General features: G+C 42.3%; 1 protein-coding gene across 1 annotated transcript in view; it reads right to left on the bottom strand.

The window, feature by feature from the left end:
- Positions 1–26,973, bottom strand: part of CRACD (capping protein inhibiting regulator of actin dynamics) — a gene marked incomplete at both ends in the record, with an annotated part of 125,746 nt that overhangs the window by 34,631 nt on the left and 64,142 nt on the right. Inside the window, one exon of the mRNA XM_080796367.1 lies at positions 17,218–17,389. Within this exon, the coding sequence (XP_080652493.1) occupies positions 17,218–17,389 (172 nt within the window). The remainder of the gene's footprint in view (positions 1–17,217; positions 17,390–26,973) is intronic.

The raw sequence follows: 26,973 nt of genomic DNA, 5'->3' as shown, positions 1-26,973 counted from the left end.
GTGTAGACATGACTGAAAGGTAAGTAGGTGTGCCCTGTATCTTCATTTCACACCAAAGATTTGACATCACTTTCATATCCTCTACTCAAATTAAACAGTCACTCTCTGTAAAGATGAGTGGAGACAAAAGATGAAAAAAAAAAAAAGAGGAGAAGGAGAAGAGGGAGAAAGAAGAGAGAATTTCTTGACATTTGCCTATAATCATGGGAAATCTGGAGGTGCAATGCTTCAGATGCTGATCATGCTGAGTCACAGAGCAGCAGCCCCTAGGGTTCCATCCTGACCCCAGACAGCCCAGGAGGCTTAAACACCATGAACAGGACTATTAGCTAGAGACCAGAGGCTTCTAATAGGTTGAGTCTATTCTAACAGAATTGACTATTGATTATTAGCACTTAAAACAGACTTTGAGTGGCTTAGGGGGTCCTGTTTTACCTACACCTTCTTACATTTAAGCCCTCTGATCTAAGTCATTATGGGTTTGGAAGGAGAGGAAGAAAGACTCATTGCTGTTCCTCCCCAACTCTACCTCCTTCCCTTTTATTTACCCAGAGTCAGCCGGACTGCCTTCATAATTCTACCCAGAAGCTCTAATAGGCTATTTCAGGATAAGTACTATAGTACTCTTGGGCGTGCTTTGGCAGCACACAGACCAATACCGGGCTGTTTTGAAGGGCCCATTTCTGGGCTTCAAGTTGTCAAAGATTTCAGAAAACTCAGCTGAGGCCTGAGTGGGTGGTCCCACCGTGCTGTAACACACAGAACTGGATGATTATGTTAGCAACCACGCCAAAAACAGTATCAAGTTCACACGTTTAATCTTCGCTCAGGAGAAGTTCTTATTTTTATTATTTTAAATTCTAAAATGACTTCAGAATTCTACAGTTGCTGCAAGTATGATATGAAGAGCTTTTGCTTTCCTGGGCCACTGGAGGAAAGCTGCTGGCATGGTGCTCCCCCACCCTGACCCCAAGGTGGACAGCGGCCGCTTGAGGATCCGTTCTTGAACACAGACAAGGACGTGTATGGGAGAGCTCCGAGGCAGGTGAAGATCCCTGAGGCACCTGAAGAGCCAATGAGCATGTGAATGTCACTGTGACCTGGTTTTACCTCCAGCCTGTGGGAATATGATTGGCATCTCCAAAGGATCTCCAACTGATGTCCTATCTAATCCCACTTTTTCTTTTTTAAGATTTTATATATTTATTTGTCAGAGCAGAAGCATGGAGAGCTGCAGGCCGAACCGGCAGAGCAGGCCGAGAGAGAAGCAGGCTCCCTGCTGAACAAGGAGCCCGATGTGGGACTCGATCCCAGGACCCTGGGATCATGACCTGAGCTGAAGGCAGACGCTTAACCAACTGAGCCACCCAGGTGTCCCTCCAATCCCACTTTCTCTCAAACTCCGCATCAGCCGTAGAGCCATTAATTTGCCAGCGTAGAAACTTCCAGCAGTTCCCTTTTGTTAAAATCTTCCCAGATGAAGCTGCAATGGCTGGTGGCACTTAAAGTCTGCATGGCAGGGTCCCCAACCACTCTGGATCCGTGTGCCTACTGCTTAAACCTCGTTCTCCCACTAATCTGCTGTGTGGCCCTGGGCAAGTCACTACATCTCTACATGTCTCAGTTTCCCCATCTGTAAGTAGAGGAGCTATTAAGGGCCTACCTCACGAATCTTCTGTCAGGATTAAACGAGTTAGGATATGTAAAGCACTGAGAATATTGCTAGTATGCACGTAAGCGTTACCCTACTTCAGGCAGCCTGAAAGACACACCACTCCACTCCCCAAATACCCTCTCTGGGCTCTTCCTCTCCATAGATTGCCCAGTGCCAACCTCTCAGTTCAGGCCCTACTCATCCTTCCAAGTCCAGCTCAAATCTTATCGCCCCCACCGGCCCCTCCTGCTTCCTGAAAGAAAGGAGTCTTGTCTTCCTCTGAAAGGCCGATGCACGTGTCTCCTGCTGTTTTATGGTATGGTTGCTATAATCACGCCTTAAATGAGATAGAAAACAAAAGGGCTGTGCATGTTGTAAAGTGCCACACAGACGCTGATTCCAACAATAATGGCGTCCTCTTATCTCCACCACAGTCCGGGAGCTGCATGAGCTCAGGGATCACATTTGTTACCTTTGTTTCTGCCATAGTGCTTCACACAGTAAGATAGTGAGTGAACTTTTTCAGTGCAGGAGTAAATGATTAATACCGTAGAAGAGTCAGTGTCCCAGATGGGTAGGTCACTGAGGGAATGGGAAGCTTGAGACAAACACCCTGAGGGGAGGAAGAGGAGTATTTTCAGACCATGGGTATTTTTCAGGTACAGTGGTCGTATGCATTGTGGTGGGCCTATGCCAGTGCGTGGGCAAGTGTGGAGGACAGTCAGCATCTTAAAAGGCTTCTTCTGGGCCTCCGTTTCGATTCAGATCAGGGAAGTGCTCCAGGCTCTGCTTCCTTCTTTCTGGGTCAAACTCTCTCTCTCCCACCTAGCTTTCCTGCTCTGTCAGTTTCACGCTCTGTCAGTTACAGTTCTTAGTTGCAAGCAAAAGAAACTAACTTTGTCCCACTCGACCAAAAGAAAATTTACTGACAGTCTGGTGGGTCTTGAAGAACCAAGAAAGCTAGAGTCAAAGATCGAAAAAGATAGGAGTAGAACTGCAGAGGTGCGGTTTGTGGGGACCTCAGCAGCCGCTGCACCACAGGAAAAGCCTTGTTACAGGCACAGCCGCAGCCGTGTTCCTCACATCCTTGAGCACCGACCACATCAAAGTCCAGGAGAGAAAGACCAGCTAGCCAGGTGGGTCCCATGTCATGCCACGCTGCACCGGGGGCGGGGGGGCGGGGGAGTAGAGGATCTGGCCCTTTGGCTTGTCAAGGGAAGCAAGCACCATGTCTTATAAGAGGTACACACAGAGAGGCAAACTTGATTACCTGGGGGGGGGGGGGGAAACTGGGGAAAAGAACTGTTGGGAAAGGAAATTGGATGCTGACTGCTAATTACCAAAAACTGCCACCATGCCATGCTTCTGAGGCTGTGTCTTGATTCTCCCTTCCAATTTTGCCCACCCAGATGGACAATGGCCCTGAAAAGCACTCTGATGTTTTGATTCTGCTTCTCTCGCGAGAGACTGACTTTCTTGGTGGCATGTGCCGCTGCCTGCGGTTCCCCATGCTACTGGGATGCCCAAGCCCAGGTCCTCCAGACTTTCAGGCATGGCAGATAATCTATTTCTTTACTGTTGAAGATACTCGTTGTGTTTTCTGCTGCTGCTGAAATCATCCTACCTGATACAGCCTTCCAGCCACTACTCTACACATGAGGCACACTCTGAGATGCCACTGCCATCATCCAACCTCGGAACGTGAGCCCAGAGGGAAACTCTCCCCACCCAAAAAAGGAGAAGGCTTTCTGCAGCTGCATGGTTCACACATGTCTCAGGCCAGCCCCCCTACTCCTTATCCTTTGTCTTTTTTGGATAAGCATCATGTAATTTGGGACCACAGATATTGAGTAATTACCACAGCAATGATTAGGGATTCACTTCAGGAATAAGGAAATATAATTATAGTCCCCTGGCAGCTTGTTTCCATGACAACAGGGGCAATTGCAATTGATCAGCAGTTTTCTAGTTCTAAACAGATCCGTGAGTCTCATTCAAATGAAATGCTAAAGAGCAATTAAGTGCCAGCGGCAGACAAACCGGAGTCGCTGGAAGGGACTGGAGTCCAATCCTGCTCCATGCCGCATCCTGGAGGCACACCCGGACTTTGGCATCCTGTGAAAATCTACAACGCTCCACAGCTCTGGAGCACCAATCCCCTACTAAGCACAAGAGAAACGGACAGGGCAAAAGAATTCCAGGAAGAGGAGGGAATTTTGGAATCTTGAAACACACTGTCTTGGAAGTCAAAGGATCATTTTCTCCAGCGCGTGAACTCGGTCCTGGGTCTCCCTCGCAGAGGACAGCTGTCTAACCTGCCATCAAGTTCTGTAAGGACTCCACCTGCGGTCTGTTCCATGCCTCAGCGGCTCCACCCAAAGAAAGACCTTTTCAGAAACCATTTCGGAATCAATTTAGTCTTGCTCTGGGCTCTGGAAATAGAAAACTAGTAGCTACTACCCCCTCCTTATCTCGGTCATAATATTACCCAGCATTTGTTAAGTGCTATTTAATAGCAGATAGTGGAATGTCACGTGTGGTTTTTGTGGTCCTCGTAATAAGCCGGGAAGAGAGCATATCCATTTCACAGCTGAAGGAGCCGGTTTGGTCAAGATCACACAGCGCAGGAATGAAAGCAACGTGTGCGCAAGAGACCCTGACTCCTGCCCTGCTGCTCTCCCACACGCTGTGTCTCCACGACTAGAGATCCATCACCTTCCATCCCCTCTAGACTTGCTCCGCCCAGCTCCATTTGTTCTCCAGCTTAGCCCCTAGATGTCATTCACGGAGTGGTCTTGTCCCTCTTTTCTAGTCCCTGTTCAATCAGCACATCCCAGGTTCCTAAAGGTACAGTATAACTGCTCAAGTCACTAAGTCTTTTATTTTTTTTTATTAACATATAATGTATTATTTGTTTCAGGGGTACAGGTCTGTGAATCCTCAGTCTTACACAATTCACAGTGCTCACCATAGCACATACCCTCCCCAATGTCCATCATCCAGCCACCCTATCCCTCCCACCTCCCTCCCCTCCAGCAACCCTCAGTTTGTTTCCTGAGATTAAGAGTCTCTTATGGTTTGTCTCCCTCTCAGGTTTCATCTTGTTTCATTTCCCCCCCTTCCCCTATGATCTTCTATCTTGCTTCTCAAATTCCTCATATCAGTGAGATCATATGATAATTGTCTTTCTCTGACTTATTTCACTTAGCATAATACCCTCTAGTTACATCCACGTCATTGCAAATGGCAAGATTTCGTTTTTTGATGGGTACATAATATTCCATTGTGTATATATACCACATCTTCTTTATCCATTCATCTGTTGATGGATCTAGGTTCTTTCCATAGTTTGGCTATTGTGGACATTGCTGCTATAAACATTGGGGTGCACATGCCCCTTCAGATCACCACATTTGTATCTTTAGGGTAAATACCCCGTAGTGCAATTGCGGGGTCATAGGGTAGCTCTATTTTCAACTCTCTGAGGACCCTCCGCACTGTTCTTCAGAGTGGCTGCACCAGCTTGCATTCCCACCAACAATGTAAGAGGGTTCCCCTTTGTCTGCCTCCTCACCAACACCTGTCATTTCCTGACTTGTTAATGTCAGCCATTCTGTCTCGGTGTGAGGTGGTGTCTCACTGATGTTTGGTTTATATTTCCCTGATGCCGAGTGACGTTGAGCAGTTTTTCATGTGTCTCTTGGCCATCTGGATGTCTTCTTTGCAGAATTGTCTGTTCATGTCTTCTGCCCATTTCTTGATTAGATTATTTGTTCTTTGGGTGTTGAGTTTGTTAAGTTCTTTATAGATTTTGGATATTAGCCCTTTATCTGATATATCATTTGCAAATATCTTCTCCCATTCTGTCTGTTGTCTTTTGGTTTTATTAATTGTTTCCTTTGCAAAAGCTTTTTATCTTGATGAAGTTTCAATAGTTCTTTTTTGCCCTTGCTTCCCTTGCCTTTGGTGATATTTCTAGGAAGAAGGTGTTGTGGCTGAGGTCGAAGAGGTTGCTGCCTCACTAAATCTTTTCTGACTTCACCTTCTGAAAAGCAGCAAGGCTGAATGATCTAAGGTACCACACGGGGACTGGAGAGCCTGAGCTCCATGGCAATCTCACTGACAACACGCTGTCTTACTACACTGTGTAATTCTCCTTTCCCAGTGGGCCAGGGAACAGTGAAACTCTACCATGGTGGGAAACTGAAGGATGAGGTAGATGAACACTGAACATACAGTGGGAGGAGTCAACATGGCACAAAAGAGCAGTATTTGTACATTCGGTTCATGAATAATGTGAATGGCTGCTATGTGCCAGGCACAGCTGCAGAGGCCGGAAATACAGTGAACAGCCATGTAGGCCTGCCCTTATGGAAAGGTAAACCACGAGAACAATGGCAAGGAGGCCTGATCCAGGCTGAGGGGGCCAGAGTAAGCTACTCACTGAGGAAGGCACATTTGTGCAGAAAAATAAGGATAGAGGTAATGAGCTGGGATCAAATGGAGATAGGGGATGGGGTTGTTCCCAACAAAAGGGCAGCCACACACACAATCAGCTGACTTGGATTCTCGTCACACTTCTAAGACTAACAGCACCCCCACTGTGATCTCTTCCATTGTCTGTGTCCCCATTTGTAAAGTGAAGGTATTGGATCAGGACTAAAAATTACCTTAGACTTTTAATGTGTGTGTGTGTGTGTGTGTGTGTGTGTGTGTGTGTGTGTGTGACTACTGAATAAGGGTATCAGTAGAGAGTAAGATTTATATTTCCGTGTGTGTGTGTGTGTGTGTGTGTGTGTGCGCGCGCGCGCGCACGCAGAGGGGCTGCATGGGGTCAATCACAGGCAATTTTTCTTTTTACAGTCCCAATGTCTTTTTTTTAAAGCATCTATACTGCCATGAATTCAAAGAAATGGATTTCAACAACTCAGGCCTCTTTCCATTTGGTCTAAAAAAGTGTGCTTTCCTAGATGGCGCAGGCTGGCACTTGAACCCAAGGAACTTTCTCTTTTGCTTCCTTCTTTTCCTGATCATTTTCCCTCACACGTTTCAGGAAGCTATCTTGGCTGTTAGAAGGCTTAACGTGCACACTATGTATACATGAATTCTCCTGGCAAGGATCTTGTCCAACAAGACCTACAGCATTCTGGGCAATGTTGTAGACTCTAACACTTTTGTCAGGGTAACGTGTGCGGCAGTCCTTTTTGACAGATCCCATACCCTTGATGTCTCTAATATCACCTGCCTATAGATTCACACATGTGTGGCCAAAGGAACAACTCTATGTTTCCTAAAAGGCACAGACAACCATTTCCAATAGGCAGTCTTAAGCATGACCCGTAGCTCCTCCCCGTCCTCTGTCCCTTCAAGACAACTGCTTCCCTTAATGGCGGGCCCTCAAGCAAACAGGCACCACTGCTCCTCCCAACCAGCCTGCCCTACTGGGCAATGATGTCCTGACACAAAATTATCATTTTCTGGTCTGCCCCACATTTCTACCTCCTATTTTGGGGATTTAGGAGAAGAGAATAAGCCCTGAATCTCCCCTGCCAATATGACCTTATCACTTCAGCCAGGTAGGACCTCATCAATGCCACATTCATTACTTTAAAACAAAGTCTTTTTTGAGATATAATTCCCATGTCATAAAAATTCAACCTTTTAAAGGATACATTTCAATGATTTTTAGTCTATTCAAAGAACTGGGCAATTACCACCACCCCCTAAGTTTAGTTTTTATCATCCCCCAAAGAAACTCCATACCCATTAAGAGTCACCCCCCGACCCACCCCATGCCTGGCAACCACTAATGTTTCTGTCTGCATGTATCTGCCTATTTGAGTCATTAATATAAATGGACTCATATATTAGGTGGTGTTTTCTAACTTCCTTCTTTCACATAGTGTGTTTTCAAAGTTTATCCATGTCATACCATGTATCAGTATTTCATTCTTTTTTATTCCCACATAATATTCCATTGTATGGATATACAACTCATTGTATTTATCCATTCATCTTTTTTTTTTTTTTTTAAGTTGGCATGGATGCCATCGTGGGGCTGGAATTCAAGACCCCAAGATCAAAAGTCACATGCTCTACCCATTGAGCCAGCCAGGCACCTCAATCCATTCATCTTTTGACGGACTTTTGGATTGTTTCAACACTTTGGCTATTATGAATAATGTTGCTATGAACATTCGTGTACAAGTTTTTGTGTAAACACGTGTTTTCATTTCTCTTGGGTGTATATGTAGGACTGGAATTGCTGCATCATATGGTAATTCTATGTTTAACATTCTGAGGAACCGTCAAACAATGGCTGTACCATTTTACATTACCATCAACAATGTATGGGGGTTCCAATTTCTCTACATTCTCAACAACACATGTTACTCCTGTCTTTATTATAGCCTTCCTAACGGCTGTGAAGTGATATCTCATTGTGGATTTGATTTGCATCTTCCAGATAACTAATGATGTTGAACACGTATATTTTCATATGTTAATGGACCTTTTAATATCTTCTTTGGAGACATGTGTATTCAAATAGTTTATCCATTTAAAATTGTTTTGGTCATCTTATTATTGAGTTACAAGAGTTCTTTACCTATTCTGAACATGTCTTTTATCAGATGTATGATTTGCAGAGCACCTAGGTGGCTCAGTCGGTTAAGTGTCTGCCTTTGGCTCAGGTCATGATCCCAGGGTCCTGGGATCAAGCCTGCATCAGGCTCCCTGCTCAGCAGGGGGCCTGCTTCTCCCTCTTCCCCTGCCTGCTGCTCCTCCTGCTTGTGTTCTCTCTCCAATAAATAAATAAAACTTTTTTTTAAAAAAAGATGTATGATTTGCAAGTGGTTCCTTCCATTCTGCGGATGGTCTTTTCATTTTCTTGATGGCATTATTTGCAGCACTAAAGTTAGTTTTAATGAAGTCCAATTTACCAATTTTTTTCTTTTGTCACCTGTGGTTTTGGAACCTAAGGAATCATTATCTAATCATGATGACTGACTCCTTTGTTTTTGTTTAAGAATTTTATAGTTTTAGCTTTTACATTTAGGTCTGTAATCGATTTTGGGTTCACTTTTGTGAATGGTTTAAGAAAGGAGTCCAACTTCATTCTGTGGCATGTGGCTATTCAACTGTCCTAGCACCATTTGTTGAAAAAGACTATTCTTTACCCATTGAATCACTTGGCACACGTGGTGACAATCCGTTGACCACAAATGTGAGCGTTTACATTTGTACTCTCATTTAAATTCCATTGATCTACATAACCTTATGCCGGTCCCACACTATATAGGCTACTATAGCTTTGTAGTAAGTTTTAAACTTAAGAAGTGTGAGCCCTCCAAGATTGTTTTGGTTATTCTGGGTCCCTTGTATTCCTATATGAATTTTAGAACTGCTAGCTAGTTTTTGTAAAAAAGGCAGTTGCAGGGGTGCCTGGGTGCCTCAGTGGTTTAAAGCCTCTGCTTTCAGCTCAGGTCATGATCCCGGGGTCCTGGGATCAAGCCCCGCATCGGGCTCTCTGTTCAGCAGGAGGCCTGCTTCTCTTCCTCTCTCTCTCTGCCTGCCTCTCTGCCTACTTGAGATCTCTGTCTGTCAAATAAATAAATAAAATCTTTAAAAAAAAAAAAAAAGTCAGTTGCAACTGTGATAAGAATTGCACTGAATCTGTACCTCAATGCGGGGTACTGCCATCTCAACAATATTAAGTTTTCCAGTCCATGAATGGGAATGTCTTTCCATCTACTTAGATCTTTTTAAATTCTCTCAATGGTATTTTGTCGTTTTCAGTGTACAAATCTTGTGTTTTATTTTTTTAAGTTTATTTATTTTCTTTTTAGTACTCTGTCACCCAACATGGGGCTCGAGCTAACAACCCTGAAATCAAGACTTGCATGCTCTTCTGACTGAGCCAGCCAGGTACCCCTTGTGTTTCTTTTATTTAATTTATTACTAAGTATTTTATTCCTTTTGATGCTATTGTAAATGGAACTGTTTTCCTAAGTTCATTTTCAGATTGTTCATTGCTAGTGTACTGAAATACAAGTGATACACAAAAAAACTCCAATCTTGTATTCTGCAACCTTGTTCAACCTTGTTTTTTAGCCTAGAAGGTTTCTTGTGGATTCCTTAGGATTTTCTATGTATAAGACCACAGTATCTGCAAATAGTTTAACAACTTCTTTTCTATTCTTTTTCTTTTTAAGATTTTCTCTTTATTTTGAGAGATAGTGTGTGTGTGAACAGGGGAAGGGGCTGAGGAAGAGAGAGAGTCTCAAGCAGACTCCACAATGAGCACAGAGCCTAATGAGGGACTTGAGCCCATGACACTGAGATCATGACCTGAGCTGAAATTATGAGCTGAACACTTAACCAACTGAGCAACCAAGGTGTTCCTGCTGTCTTTTATTTCCTTTTCTAGCCTAATTATCTTAGCTATAATCTACAGTACAATACTGAATGGACATCCTTTTCTTGTTCCTGATCTTAAGGGAACACATCCTTCTTTTACCATTGAGTATGATACCAGCTGTGAATTTTTTGTAGCTGTCCTTTCTTAAGTTAAAGAGGTTCCATGTTAGTCCGAGTTTTGAGAGTTTGATCATTTGTCAAATGCTTTTTCTGCATCTATTGAGATGATAATGTGGTCTATGCCCTTTATTTTATTAATATGGTCTATTACATTGAATTTGTATGTTAAACTAACCTTGCTCTCTGGGGGTAAATCCTGCTTGATCATGGTATAGAACCTTTTTGTGTGTTGCTGGATTCAGTTTGATAGGATTTTGTTGAGGATTTTTATGTCTATATTCATAAGGGATACTAGTCTGTAGTTTTCTTTTTCATGATCTTTTTACCTGGTTGTGGTATTAGGGTAACACTGGCCACATAGAGTGACTTGTAAAGTTACCTTCTTTTCTATTTGCCACATTCATCCTTACATGTAAAGTCTGCTCATGCCATTCCAGATCTGAAGTATTTATATCTTGCCCATCAGCCATTCCAAGTCCTGTCCATCACCTGGAGCCAGTCCAAGGCCTCTTCATTCCTGAACCCTTTCTTGACTGCTCCAGTCCCAGAGTGAACTTACCCTCCCCGAAGCCCCTTCAGTTCTGAATGTGCTTACAGGTGGCATTTACTATAAGAAGCTATAGCTGAAATGATGTAGTAAATACCGGGTGTGGGAAAGAAACCGTGGAGTCCTAGTGGAGTCCTAGTGAGTAGCAGAGCCTCGGGAAGGCAGCTAAGGCAGGAAGACACCTGAGTCTGGTGACCCCAGACCTGTAGAACAACTCAGGGCCATGTGACTAGCTTTCCAGTAAGGCCACAGCCCCTTGAGAGGCAGAATAGTGGGTGGTTAAGAATGAACTCTTTACTGCTTAAATACTTGCTCCAGCAGCTTACCAGCAAGTCACTCTCTAGTCTTAGTTTTCTTACCTTTGAAATGGCAACAGTGTCAGAAACAAGACAAGAATGCCCACTCTTATCACTTTTATTCAGCATGGTACTCAAAGTCTCAGCCACAGCAATTAGGCAGGAAAAAGAAATAAAAGGCATTCAAATTGGAAAGGAAGAAGTAAAACTATTTGTGGACATAATTTTACATATGGAAAACCCTAAAGATACCACCAAAAAAAACTGTTAGAACTAATAAATGAATTCAGTAAAGTTTCAAGATACAAAATCAATATATAAAAATCTGTTGCATAGGGGCGCCTGGGTAGCTCAGTGAGTTAAGCCTCTGCCTTCAGCTCAGGTCAAGATCTCAGGGTCCTGGGATCAAGCCCCGCATCAGGGGGCTCAGCGGGGAGCCTGCTTCCCCCCTCTCTCTGCCTACTTTTGATCTCTCTCTCTCTGTCAAATAAATAAATAAAGTCTTTAAAAAAATCTGTTGCCTTTTTATACACTAACAATGAACTATTGGAAAGAGAATTAAGAGAACAATTCCATTTACAATTACATAAAAAAAAGACACCCAGGAATACATTTTTTAAAAAGATTTATTTATCCATTTGAGATAGTCAGAGCACACAGAGGGAGAGGAAGAGGGAAAAGCAGACTCCCCATTGAGCAGAGAGCCTGATACAGGGCTTGATCCCAGGACCCCGAGATCATGACCTGAGCAGAAGGCAGATGCCCAATGACTGAGCCACCCATGCACGCACCTTCCCCCCAGGAATAAATTTAACCAAGGAGGTGAAAGATCTGTACACTGAAAACAATAAGGCATTGATAAAAGAAATTGAAGAGGACACAAACATAATGATATTCTGTGCTCATGGACTGGAAGAATTGTTAAAATGTCCATACTACCCAAACCTACAGATTCAATGCAGTCCCTATCAAAATTCCAATGGCATTTTTCAACGTAATAGAACAAACATTCCTAAATGTTAAATGGAACCACAAAAGATCCCAAATAGCCCAAACAATCTTGAGAAACAAGAACAAAGTTGGAGGTATCACCATCCCTGATTTCAAATTAGATTATAAAACTACAGTAATCAAAACAGTATGGCATCAGCATAAAAACAGAAATATGGATCAATGGTACAGCGCAGAAAGCCCAGAAATAAACACCTACATAAATGGTCAATTAATTTACAACAAAGGAGGCAAGAATATCAATGGGAGAAGGATGGTCTCTTCAATAAATGGTGTAGGGAAAACTGGACAGCCACCTCTGAAAGAATGAAATTAGACTACTCTCTTATACCATGTACAAAATAACTCAGAATGGTTTAAAGACTTTAATGTAAGACCTGAAACCATAAAACTAGAAGAAAACACAGGCACTAAGCTCACTGACAGCAGTCTTGGTGGTGATTTTTTAGTTCTGACTCCAAAGGTAAGCACAACAAAAGCAAAAAAACAAGACGTGGGACTATATCAAACTAAAAAGCTCCTGCACAGCAAAGGTAACCATCAACAGTATGAAAAAGCAGCCTACTAGCTGAGAGAAGATATTTATAAATCATATATCTGAAAAGGGGTTAACATCCAAAATATATAAAGAGCTCATACAACTCAATAACAAAAAAAAAAAAAACAGTCTGATTAAAAAATGGGCAGAGGATCTGAACATTTTTCTGAAGACGACATACAGGCATATAGGTGGCCATCAGGCACAGAAAAAGATGCTCACCAACACTAATCAGGGAAATGCAAATCAATACTACAATGAAGCATGAATGTTAGAATGGCCATCACCAAAAAGATAAGAAATAACAAGTGTTGGCAAGGATGTGGAGAAAGGGGAAACCCTCATGCACTGTTGGTCAAATACAAATTGGTGTAGCTACCACGGAAAACAGTATGGAGATTCCTCAAAAATTTAAAAATAGAACTAACATGTGGTCCAGCAATTCCACTACTGGCATTTATTTTTTTTTTTAATTTCTAAAAAAGATTTTATTTATTTGAGAGAGAGAGAGAAAGAGAAAGTGAGCATGAGTGGGGGGCAGAGGCAGAGGAAGAGGGGGAAGCAGACTCCCCACTGAGCGGAGAGCCCAATGTGGGGCTCCATCCCAGGACCCTAGGATCATGACCTGAGCCAAAGGCAGACAGATGCTTAACCAGTTGAACCACCCAGGCACCCCCACTACTGGTATTTAACTGAAGAAAACAAAAACACTAATTTGAAAACATATATGCACCCTTGTTCACTGCAGTGAAGTTCACAGCCAAGATACAGAAAAAACCTAAATGTTCATCAATGAATGAATGAATAAAGATGATGTTACACACACACACACACTAACACTATTCAGCCATAAGAATGAAATCTTGCCATTTGTGATAATGGACAGACCTTGAGGGTATTACGCTAAGTCAGAGAGAGACAAATACCATATGATCTCACTTACATGTGGCATCTAAAAACTACAAGAAACAAACACAAAAAACAAAACTAATAAATATGGAAACAGACTGATGGTTGCCAGAGGGGAGGGGCTGAAGGGTGGGTGAACTGGGTGAAGGGATACAAATTTCCAGCCATAAAATAGTCATGGGGATGTGACATACAGCATGGTGACTATAGTTAATAATACTATTATTTGTATTGTACTGGATATATCATTCTATGTATTGTACATATTATTTGTATTATAAAATTGAAAGATGCTAAGAGGATAAATCTTAAAATTTCTCATCACAAGACCTATTGTGGTGATTATCTTACAGTAGATATATACAATAGATACATCTTACAGTAGATATAAATACTGAATCATTACATTGTACACCTGAAACTAATAATGGCATATGTCCATTATATCTCAATTTTCTTAATCTCAATTTTTGAGAGAAATGGGGATGATAATGTCAATCTCAGGGCATGTGAACATTACGAGTCACCTATGCAAAACACATTGCATTAAGTTAAGTAATTGGTAGCTTTAATATGTGCCAATGGATATTCCCTGTGAAAAAAAGGTTTGTGGTTAAAGGAGTCTTGGAAATGTTCCGTACTACATCCCCCTTCTCAAGAGATTCCCAGGACACATCAGCATAGTAAAAGGAATGAAAAGTCCGATGTAAAAGACCCTATTTGTTTTGGCTAAGAATTTCCCAAACCTATTTGCCAAGCTGACCCTCTCCCTCCTTTTAAATTTAGCACATTTTGGGAAACACAATTTTCATTGTATTTAATAAATAAAGGAAGTCACATTAAATTGTTAAAAACTGAACATGTTTTACTATTTTGCTTTCCCCTCAGGGAGGTATAATTTAAAAGCAGCAGCCTAGGAGAAATCAAGACTTCTAACCTAGAGAAAGAACACTATGCTTTAAGAGCCTGAAGGAAATGAGAAATTTCAGGCAGAAGGAGCAGATCAATAATGAGCTATTTTTGGCCATGGAGACATTTCTAGAATTACAGATTCTTGGAGTTTGACAGCATGTTAAAGTTCAGCTCCTTTAAATTTTCACCCAGTGCAGAATTTCCCCTTCATCAGTCCAAACCCCTGCTGGCACATACCCAGCCTCCCCAGTTTTAGACAGTTCCAGAATTTAGGAAATTCTCCCTCACCCTGGGCTGAAATTTGCCTCCTTGGAACCTCCACCCAAGACCATGCTAGCAGAATTTCGAGTTTTGTGTTTTAGTGAGAGCTGTCCATTTTGGAGATAGCAAACAAAATGCACAGAAACTTTGTGAATCATTACACAATCTAAAATAACATGATTATTAATTGAGCTGTAAACTGAAAATAAAAATTGTTGAAAACATTTTAATTATACTTCAGTTAAAAAAAAGAAGTATTGGAAATAACATCTTTCATTTTCTCCATCTGTGAAGGGGACAAATAATCAGAAATTCAGCTATATGGTAAGCAAGATAAGCAATGATATAGTATTTACTTTGCAGGTGGAGTTATTTTGCAATTGTCAATTTCTGAGAAAAAAGGGGGAATGTATATTTAAATGACTCCTGTTTTCTTGTCTTTTTAATTAAAAAAATATTTAAAGAGACATTTTAAAAAACTCTTCACCCAAAGCTTATCCTTCCAGCTTCCTTTATTATAAAAAACAACTGTTAAATAGTTAAAATATAGTGTATGTCTCATAAACATAAGTTTATCAACAAAAGCCAGTAATAAGAATAGGGGACTTGACCTCTGTTTGAACCAATATGGAATTCCAAGGCTTTGTACAACTTAAAACCTAAGGAAAACTCCAAGGGGGTAGATGGAATAGAACTTAAATGGGAGGAGAACCCCCCAGGATCCAGGCTCTTCCAAAAAGTCCCAAATCACTCAGTAAGAAATCAGGGACTTGGCAAAACCATAAAAAGGGCAGGCTGTGTTTTCACAGAATAGTCCTTCTAAAGGAGAACTTTCTAGACTCAACCTCATTTTGCATTAAACTACTAGTTGGTTACACGTTAGCACTTACACCTCATTCTGACACTGTGAGGCAAAAAAGGTTCACATTCCTGTTTTACAGTTGAAGGAATGGAACTAAAATCAAAACATTCATACTAACAATACTCAAGCATATATCAGCACATGCTGGCTTTGTGACAAATGGATGAGTTCAGTGCTAGCTGTGTTCTCCTTTCAGTGAAATAATTTCCTTCAGTTAAATGTGATCGTGTTCCTACTAAAGAGAATAGAAAACAAATACAGGCCTGTCGAGGAAAAGAGTCAGTATTAGTTGGGACCTACAAATGCTGTCACTGAGCATTGCCCTGTTTGCCTAGGACTTTTCTAAGTTGTGCTCCACCGTAGTGTCTATCAGAATTTACTCACTGACATACAACCCAGAGGATGTTTTCGTTCTTGTCTGTCTTTGAGTCACAGTAGAAATATCACAGCCCACATCGTCCATTCCTTCCACATGTATTAGGGCAACTGGTGTGGAGTTCACTCACGGGAAACATTTTTTGAGCACCTAATGAGAGGCTGAATAAAACCTGGTCCCTGACTTCATAGAACGGGCAGTCAAATGAGAGAGACGGACAGGCAAATCAATAATTTCCATAGAAAGTGACAAGTCCTTTGCTGGAGCCAGGCATGTGATGCTCGGGGACTGCCAGCAAGGGTAAACGAAACAGACGAGGGAGTGGGAAAAGGCTTCTCAGAGGAGCTGACATCTAAGCTGCCCGGAGCAGAGTTTAACCATCTCTCACTCCGACTTCAATTCCCAGCACCCAGGTGAGAAAGGACCTGCTGACCCTGCTTTTCTAAGTTCCTGACGCTGTCACGGCCAGATTTCTGTGCCTGGGCCCTATGGAGGGAAGAGAGGGGGCAAGGGGAAGCTGAAGAAGGGAGGGAGGGAGAGAGGGAAAGAGAAACGGGAGGGGTGAGGAAGAAGGTGGGGGAGAGATGGAGAAACAGAGAAATCAAAGAGCAGGCGCGCCTGGGTGGCTCAGTTCACGAAGCATCCAGCTCTTGGTTTCGGCTCAGGGGGTGATTCCGGGGTCGGTCGTGGGACAGAGCCCCCAGTGGGTTTCACACACAGCTGGACGCTGCTTGCCATTCTGTGTCTCCCTCTCCCTCTGCCCCTCCCCCTGCTTGCGCCCCCATGCTCATGCTCTCTCTCTCTCTCAAATAAATCAATCTTTAAAGAAAAGAAAAAGAAAACAAAGAGCAGAAGTTAAAACTTCATGACAGGTTCCAGAAGTTGCTCGAGACTGCCAGAGGTACGAAGGGCGACCGCCCCGTGCCTGAGCAGTCTGCGTGCTCCACGTGCACGCACAGTCGAATCCCCGACCACCCTCTCGCTTTCCCGAGCAACAGGCCGCGGGGACGCAGTCTCCTTCTACCCATGTGAACTTCTGAGCCAAACCAGTGGGGTGCTGCCTCTCGCACGACTGAGGGCAGCAAAACAAAGGCGCAGATCCCTGTGCTCTCCCGGAAAACGAGGCCAGACTCGCGGCCATTCCCCCACGGGGGCCCCCTCCACAGAGAACGCGCGAAGAACCCCAAGTCTACCACCTGCCCAAAGACGTGGCACACCTGGGATTCCGCCCTTGTCTCCTCTGGATCCCGATTCCCGACCTGGGACTATGCCAAAGATCTGGGGCGGGGAGCGGGGGACGTATCCATTGTTACCTTAGGTTGTCTTCTAGGGTCTCCTCATCTGAAGAGAAGGTCCCATTGCTGACTCTCCGGGGAGAGTGACTCTTATCCCCTGCCCATGCCTCTTGGGACAACGAAGGGTCTTTCTTTTTCCTTCGGCCAAACAACTTCTTAAAAGGCTGGAATTTGCCTCCTTTCTTCTTGTCTGTGGATTACAAGACAAACACACGCTGCAGTTTGCCAGGGCTGTACCTCTGGGCCTGAGAGCAAATTACCACGGAGCCGCCTCCAGCCAAGGGAGCTGGGGCAAAGGGCGGCCATCGGAGTGAATGAGCGACCAAGCCCTGTGCCAGGAATGTCAGGGCCAGCCCCTGGCTGGGCACAGTCAGGCACAGACACACCAAGGGCACAGTAAGTCTCCTGCCACCGTGCTCCCGAGAAGCACCTGGGGGGGGGTGGACACACGATGGGGTCCCGAGGTTCACGGTGGCCGCACAGCAGCCCCCGCACGTGCTGCACAAGGGTGGCGTCTGCTTTAACAAAGCAGATGACCAGCGCCTTTCTCCACAGAAGCTGAGAAAATACGTAAGTCAGACAGGCACTTAAAAAAAATTTATATACCTTTATATATGTAACTTTCTATTTGTGTGTGTGTGTGTGTGTGTGTGTGTGTGTGTGTGTGTGTGTATTGTCCTGAGGATCACCCTGTTTTCGCTTCTGTAAGATTCAGAAGATAACTGCTGACTCTTGGCATAAGCTTTGCCCTCAGTTCCCTCCATCCCTATATATTTCCAGTTTCTTTCTCCTGCCTCCTTTCAAAATCTACTACGAAGAGCCCCCAGAGAGCTGCTATGAACGTCTTTCCGTATATTTCTTCACTCGTCGGGACCCAGGCTCAGGGCCAGCAATTCTGGCGGATATCTTAGGTTATACCGCTCGCTTCCGCTTCTTCAGTCACAGATGCATCCACATCACTCCGCTCCTACCTCAGGGAAGAAAGCGGGTATCATCCTGTACCGGAAGAAGCATCTTTTCAGATCCTCCCTTTTCTTTAAGAAGTCATTTACCCAGTGGTCAATCTTTCTTAATTAATTATAGATTTATTTATTCACTTATTTATTTGAGAGAGAGAGAGAGAGAGCACGCGCACGAGAGCATGAATGAGGAAGCAGGCTTCCCACGAACAGGGAGCCCGATGTAGGGCTCCATCCCAGGACCCTGGGATCATGACCTGAGCCCACGGCAGATGTTTAACCTGAGCCACTCGGGCACCAGCCCCACCTCCACTTTTTAAAAATCACTTAACCCTTACTATGCACCACTGCTTTAAAAACTTTCCAATTATTAATTCAGTTAATCCTCACAATGACCCTATGAGGTCGACATATTACCATTCCCGTATCACAGATGAGGAGCCTGAGGCACAGAGAGATGGACTGTCTTGTCTATGTTACGGAAAATGTATCTCTGAAGCTGGGGACAGAAGCTCTGAGGGAAAAGAAGAGAAGAAAGTTTGCGAAGTATATGGAAAAGTACCTGCACAAAACACACACGTATGGGTCCCCATCTGAGAATCAGAACTCCTGGACCTCTGCTGGCCAGAGTCTACAGAAAATTCTGGGTATAAAAATGCTGTTAAAGATGTGCAAGGTAACCATCTCATTCTTTATGGTGATCTTCAGTTCTGGCCTTTCTGAGTCAGAGTCTGAAGTGCAGAAGAAGTAGTTTAAACTACTTGGCCCTGGGCTGTGATGTAAGACACAAAGAAAGCAGAAAGAACAGCGACCAGTCACAAAAAGACAACAGCCTGCTGTGGGATCCTCACTCGCGATGCAAAGAGGCCTTCAAACTTCAGTGGTCCCTAAAACAACAATGGGCTCTATCACACTTCAGAGGCAAGGGCACTTGGTATATCAGATGCCTCCCATCCATAAGGCTTTGTGCTAAGGCATGCAGTCCTCAAACCAGACTTAAATTCTCTTCGCTGTGTTTATTTTTTAACAGACAGTACCATGCTGTCTTGAGGATCACAGCTTTGTAATATACCTTGAACTCAGGCATTGTGATGCCCCCAGCTTGGCTTTCTTTTACAACATTCCTCTGGTGATTCGGAGTCATTTCTGGTTCCATCCAAATTTGATTACTTGTTCCAGCTCTGTGAAAAACGTCGATGGTATTTTGGTAGGGATTGCACTGAATGTATAGACTGTTCTGGGTAGCACAGATATTTTAACAATATTTATTCTTCCAATCCACGAGCATGGGATGTTTTTCCATCCCTTTGGTGTCTTTCTCCATTTCTTTCATAAGTGTTCTGAAGTTTTCAGAGTATAGATCCTTCACCTCTTTGGTTAGGCTTATTCCTGGGTATCTTACAGTTTTTGGTGCAATTGTAAATGGGATTGATTCTTTGATTTCTTTCCTCAGTCACATTGCTAGTGTATAGAAATGCAACTGATTTCTGTGCATTGATTTTATATCCTGTCATGTTAGCCAAACTGTGGAAGGAACTGAGATGTCCTTCAACAGATGAATGGATAAAGAAGATGCAGTTGCTCTATACAATGCAATATTACTCAGCCATCAGAAAGGGTGAATACCTACCATTACATCGATGTGGACGGAACTGGAGGGGATTATGCTAATGAAAAAGGTCAATCAGAGAAAGACAATTATCATATGGTTTCACTCATATGAGGAAATAAGAAATAGTGCAGAGGATCATAGGGGAAGGGAGAGAAAACTGAATGGGAAGAAATCAGAGAGGGAGACAAACCATGAGAGACTCTTGACTCTGGGAAACAAGCTCAGGATTGTTGGAAGGGTGGTGGGTGGGCGGTGGGACAGCTGTGTGATGGGCATTAAGGAGGGCACGTGATGTGATGAGACTAGCTGTTACATGCAACTGACGAACTACTGAACACTACATCTGAAACTAATGATGTCCTATATGTTGGCAAATTGAATTTAAATAAAAAAATAAAAGATAGGAAGTGTGTGCAATACAACTGAAATCATAATACTTAAAAATGGTGAAAACAAACGAAACAAATTGGAGGGTTTGATTTCAGAATGCTTGTATGTTTCAGTAGTTACTTATTTGGGAATATAAGCCAGAGATTTTCATGACACCTATTTCTGGTTCCCATCAATGGATAACTTTAAAAAATTATAATCCGTAGTCTTTGAAGACCATCAAAGAACATCAGGGCAGTGTTAAAAGAGCTGACCTTGTAAAAAGGAATCAATTAAAAATTTTAAATTAAAAAAATTCTCTAAGATAGTACAGGTGTATCATTATATAACTGGTCTTTGGCACTAATGAAATAAATGAATATTTTCTCTATGACTGTCCAAAACTCAAAATATGTAACTGATACCTGATTTCTAGATTTGGCAGCATTATTATAAATGGTGAAACAGTAATTTGTGCTACATTTCACTTATTTAGGAGGTGAAACTCTTCCTTTTTCCTTTTATATTGATTGCCTTTTTCCCACTGCAGAAATATCTAATCCCTAATTCTCTAATCAGAGATATTCTAAAAGGCCATAGCAAAATTCTAGAAGTATCAGTTATGACATCATTATCCCCCGTCTGGGCCCACACATCTAGCTTTTAAGCTACGCAGAGAATTTTAGATTACATCAGAATTTATGGATAGGGAAAAAAATCATCACTTGCTCTGAAGTCAAGGGGATTTGGTGGTATTCAGTTGAGCTGGAACCAAGGGAGTTAACTCTGATTAAAGATAAATTATGGGGTGCTTGAGTGGCTCAGGCAGTTAAGCATCTGCCTTCGGCTCAGGTCATGATCCCAGGGTCCTGGGATCAAGCCTTCATCCACCTCCCTGCTCCTCAGGGAGCCTGCTTCTCCCTCTGCCGCTCCCCCTGCGTGTGCTCTCTCTCTCAAATAAGTAAAATCTTTTTTTAAAAAAATTTAAAAAATAAAGATAAATTACAGTTTTTTACACTAGCGATAAGTTACGTGTGTATTTAACTAATGGGTGGTCTGTATGGTCAGGAGGCTGATACGGTTCTTTGTATTGCTTCAGTGTCCAGAATGGTGGCAGCCACCATATAACATTGGTCTGCACTGGTCATATTGTTGCGGAAGACAGAAAGTGAATAGAACTTGGAAGGAGCTGAATATGAAGTTAAGGAAGGGATAAAGACAGCCTTGGGAGGACCCCAGGATATGGAAGACTTAGCTGAGAACTTGATAGGTTTTACACAAGCCCACAATGGCCTCCCTCGGGATCCATCCGTAGAGCTGGCCCCATTCCAGGGCTGCTAGTGAACCAGGCACTCTGGCACTCTGTCCCACACGCTTGGTGTGGAGGCAATCACTTGGCACGAGTACACATACATTATCTGGGAAGACATGTCAAAGTCCAAATGTCAACGTACTTTTCAAGAATTACTTGGAGGCCATTTCAGCAATGCCTTAGTTATTATGGGAAAGGTAGAAGAACAGTAAAACCTACCTGAACTATCCTCCAAAAAAACCAAACCTTCTTACCACGAGAAAAAGAGATTCTAGGTCGAAGAACACCAATTTCTCTTTGGAAGAGAAGTCAGAACGCAGAAGCTTACAGGTACACTCCAAAGTCTTAGTATTTGGTCATACCAGAGTTATAAAAAATAATTTTCCCCTCCTCATTTCCAAAATACATTTCCTGTCAGAAATATCTTTACATCTGAAATAAAATTTTAAAAGTTTGTTTTTATTATTATTTTATTATTGATTGGGACAATTAATTAATTTTCCAGGGTTAATCTTATGAAAAGGCTCAGTAATTACATTCAGGCCCACCTTACATTCCGACAGCAAACCATAAGGAAACGACATTAATAGGAAATGAAATTTTATAAATCAGAAAGGGAGTCAGATTTACTTGGTTCCACAGTTTTACTACTCTCAAAGTTTGGTATAAGATCTCTCACATCAAAAAAGCAAGTAGCTAAATTTTGTGAAACATTTCCAATTCTATGGCACAACTATCATATGAAAACCTGAGCATGAGTCTACAAATATCCATTAGATAAACTATTTTATGATCAGTTTTTGACTGGGGGGGGGTGCTCTGTCTCCACAGAATCAACTGGATTGAGTGCATGGTCATCACTGGCAGCTATCTTCTTCATAGGTGACACCAACCCTTACAGTGAATATTTCTGTATGGATGGGGCCTAAAAGACCAAAGCAGTTTTAACAACATGGTAAAGCAGAACACTTCTGCAATGCCAATGTGAACCATTCCAAGATACAACTGCCATACATTAGAAGTATATATAGTTTAGCAAAGTCTTCTCCAACATTAGTGTATTTAAGATGGCATTTTAGAGTTTTATAACACAAATCTACTTTTATTGGGTGGTTGGAACTTTGGGGCTGAAGGCAAGGGAGAAAGAAGAAAGGTTATTCCTACTGAATTTGTTTTTACTGGCTGCAGGTCTAGTTAGGGGTTAAGTGTGTGGGGCCCAGAGGTAGATTACTTGGTCTGAATCCAGATCCCATCTCTTACTAGCCATGAGACATCTGCCTACCAGCCTCTCTGGAAATTTACCATCTTAAGTTGCTGAAGCAGAACAGGCAGTGGGTGCTACATCTTCTTAATATTTCAGCAATTTTCTGTTGCAGTTTTTCACATGAAAGAAACCATATATGCACATAGACTGCTTCAGAGGTCCCGGTGATTTTCATTCTTTAAGTACTGAATTGAATTAATTTATTTTCATCATCTGATAATCACTTTAGGGATTTTTTTTCATTTAAAAGAGTGCACATTATCCATTATTTCATGGATATAATTACATGCCATTTGATGGCTGCATCATCATAATTGCTAGTTTATACAGAAGATCCCAAAAATTAGAAATCACTGCTTAAGTCAAGCAAATCTGATTCATTTTCCATTTGTCATAAGAATGCAATTCTTACATTTTCATTTCATTTCTAAACCTAACATAATAAACATGTACAATTTATCTGCATTGGATTCATATGGTGTGTTTCCAAATGAGAAACAGAATTTCCCTATCATAGTTCATTTTAAGCATCACAAATGTCTTGGGTCTGGGGTTTCTCAGAACGTGCTCTATGGTTGGTACCAAGTTCTTATTCAAAGGCCAGTACATTTGAGATTCCAGGTAAAATAAAGTTCAGTATGTTTCTTTACTATGAGACCTTTCAGAGTCTCAATATGCTGGTATCATTATCGCTTTCCAAAAGAGCGGAGAATATGCGGTGCTTCCCGGGGCTGACTTTCTGGTATCTGTCATGACTAGTATTCCTCTGAACAGACCCTGGGAATCTCTGGTCTTCATTACTTCTTTCAAAAATCTTTTTTAAATTTAATTTTATTTTTAAGTCACCCCCACACCCAACATGGCACTCGAACTTCCAATCTGAGATCAAGAGTTGCCTGCTCTACTGACGGAGCCAGCCAGGCACCCCTCTTTCAGAAATCTTTTATTTTCTTTAGGTACCATATATTTCGTATACACACCTCCCCTACAATCCAGAGCACAGTGCTCAGTAAACTCGAGTGAGTTGACTGAAGCATTTTGGTTAAATAAACCTAATGTTTACATCAAGCTCTGATTTCAAGCATGTATGTGAATAGCATTTATTAGGACACGGTATACAGCAACTGTCTGAATCATGTAATTAAATTTCAAGGTAATTTCACAACATTTTTCTTAGGTCTGGAACATCAGAACACTTTTGAGAAGAAACTGTTCGGTTTAAAAAGATTACTAGAGGGGCACCTGGGCGGTTCACTCAGTAAAGCATCTGATCCTTGATTTTGGCTCGGGTCACAATCTTAGGGTTGTGAGATTGTGCCCTGCATTGGGCTCCCGTGCAGGGCGTGGAGACTGCTTAAGATTCTCTGTCTCTTCCACCCTTAGAGAAAAAAAAAAAATTACTAGAAGTATGGTGATCCACAGGCACTTGGTGGCTATCACATTTTTTGTTATTTTTATTATATTATAATATATATATTATATATATTATATATTATATATTTTTATCATTTTATTGTTTATTATTTTTATTTATTTATTATTTATTATATATAAATATATATTATATATAAATATATTATTATTTATTTATTATTATTTTATTATTATTATTATTATTATTATTTTAAAAGGTTTATTTTTTTAATTATTTTTAAAAGGTTTTATTTATTTATTTGACAAGGAGAGAGAGAGATCACAAGTAGGCAGAGAGGCAGGTGGAGAGAGATGGGGAGGCAGGCTCCCTGCTGAGCAGAGAGCCCGATGCGGGGCTCGATCCCAGGACCCTGAGATCATGACCTGAGCTGAAGACAGAGGCTTAACCCACTGAGCCACCCAGGCGCTCCGGCTATCACATTTTTACTGCATCCAGTAATCCCAATACATTTTACCGAAGGAGTTGGCATCGTGTCAGGGAGGCCGCACGTCCTGTGCCATGTCATAGAAAGACTAAAGACTGAGATTCCGCTTCCAGAGAGGCGGGAAGGGGTATTACAGTGGCTGTCAAGTTATGTGAGGGAGGAAGGAAGTGTTGTCTCCTTTTCTGGGGAAGCACAGAGGGAGGTAGCTATTTGCCTTTTGTTGATTCAGAAAATGAAGAGACAGGATCAATAATACTCTTTTAGAAGAGGGCTGGGGTCCCTGGAACAAATGGTAAGAGGCCCAGGGCTGGTGGTGACTGGCGTTCACAAGTCAGGGGCAGGGAGTGCAGTGACCAACCCAAACCAGGGAACACCAGGCCCGGCACACACTCATGTGGATGGGCTAGGGCATATGTTTGATACCTCTGAGGCAGGCCTAAAGTTTGGATTTGCTGTTTCCTCAGACAGAAATATCATCTTCTTCCTTCTCAACCTGATGAACTTCTATTCATTCTTTAAGACCTATGTCCTTGAAGATTTTCCCAAGTCACCAAGCCCAACAATACAATAACTGACCACACCTGCCTCTGGCTTCCGTGTGCTTTGCTCACACTTCTGTGCCACACCATCTGTTATGAACTGAACTGCTGAACTGTGTCCACTCAAAATTCATATGTTAAATAAAGTCCTAACCCCCAGGTACCTCAGAATATGACTGTATTTGGAGACAGTCTTTAAAGAGGTAATTGAGGTACAATGAGGTCATTACATGGGCCGTGTTCCAATATGACGGGTGTCCTAATAAAAAGAGATTCGGACAGACACACATAAAAACAGGACCATGGGAGGACACAAGGAGAAGATGGCTATTTACAAGCCAAGGAAAGAAAGCTCAACACCAACAAAACCTTGATCTTAGGCTGCTAGCCCCCAGAATCATGAGCCAATAAAGCATGTAGTTTAAGTCCCCCATTCTGTAGTGCTTTGTTGTGTAGTCTCAGCAAACTAAGAGACCACATTACAGTGTGATAGTAAAGCGGTCACTTTGGATCTTCTGTGTCTCTGTGGTTTCACACCTTTACTCATGTACTCCTACCTGGAATACCTTTCTGCATTTACCCAGAGAACTCCTAACTGTTCCCCCTAAATACATTCCAGGTGTCAAGATCCCTGGAAAGATGTCCTTAAACACTCTGGCCTGAGAGAATGACTCCATCCTCTGTTCATCTGTGTAGACGTCTACTCCAATACCACAGAGCACGCTACGGCTCCCAGACTGTAAGGTCCCTGGGTACAGGCGCTGCGCCTTCTTCCTCCTACCTCTATGGAACCCGCCATGATGTCTGCACTCAGTAATACACATCCACTGGTCCCTATCCCTTCAGGGCAGGTGTGTCTTAGAGATCAGAACTTTTCAGATTATACATATAAAGGTGTATTTAAACCCCAGTGGGGTCTGTGACAGCATTTTATCATCAAATGCAGGATTTCTGAAAAAACATCTATATTCACCTTAAGTTTTGCTAATAAATAAACTTGTGCCAAGCTTCCAAAAGTTTTTGAGATTTTGAAAATACAGATAAACAATGGTGATCTCTTTACGTAGTACAGTCGCTCCTGTAATCACACTTGTTTTGACAATGCAAGCGTGTCCCAGTGTGATGGATCTACACTATCTCATCCATGAGAAACACGAGGCGAATGCAGAATAGTGTACCCAGTCGAAGTGAGGTTATGTAGCAAACTGCACACAGGCACATACCTCAAATATCTACTAGTTACCCCAGACCGCCACCTGTGTTCAAAGATACACTCGCTCATTAACACAGGTGGTACTGCAGCCTTCTGTCCAATTTCGGATAACCTGCCATCCCCTACCTCCCGAGAACTCACAAGTCGCAGCCCTTCCAATGGACCAGTCCGCAAGCAAACTTCAGGTCTTTTTCAAGGCTTTGTCATATTTACTGTAGTACTTATGTATTTCATTACCACTTAATAGGTGGAAACCTGCTACTATTTTTTATTAAGGTCCTATTCTTTTAAAATATGTCATTGATCATTTTCTCGTGTGTTAATACGCCATTTTTCCCATTAGACTTGGTTTTTGTCTTATGATTTTGTACAGCATGTTGATTTGGGGCAATGTATAGGTCACATTAAAGCAGCCCTGAATGTAAATACCTACATGAAACCTACTGAGTTATGTCTGTACTTAACCCAGGACTAAGCAGGGACCTATCGATTAAAATCACAATGACTTGGCAGGTTTCTTGGGCCTGCTATTTTCTCAAAACCACATCAGTTTTTCAATTTTCTGTTTTTCCCATTGATTCATCTCAGAACCTCCTTTGACATGTTTTACAACAATTCACAAGCAACACCAAATAATATTTAGAAAT

This window comes from Martes martes (assembly GCF_963455335.1).
Source record: "Martes martes genome assembly, chromosome: 2".
Classification (NCBI taxonomy): Eukaryota; Metazoa; Chordata; class Mammalia; order Carnivora; family Mustelidae; genus Martes; species Martes martes.
This window is presented reverse-complemented; position numbering and strand designations above follow the sequence as displayed.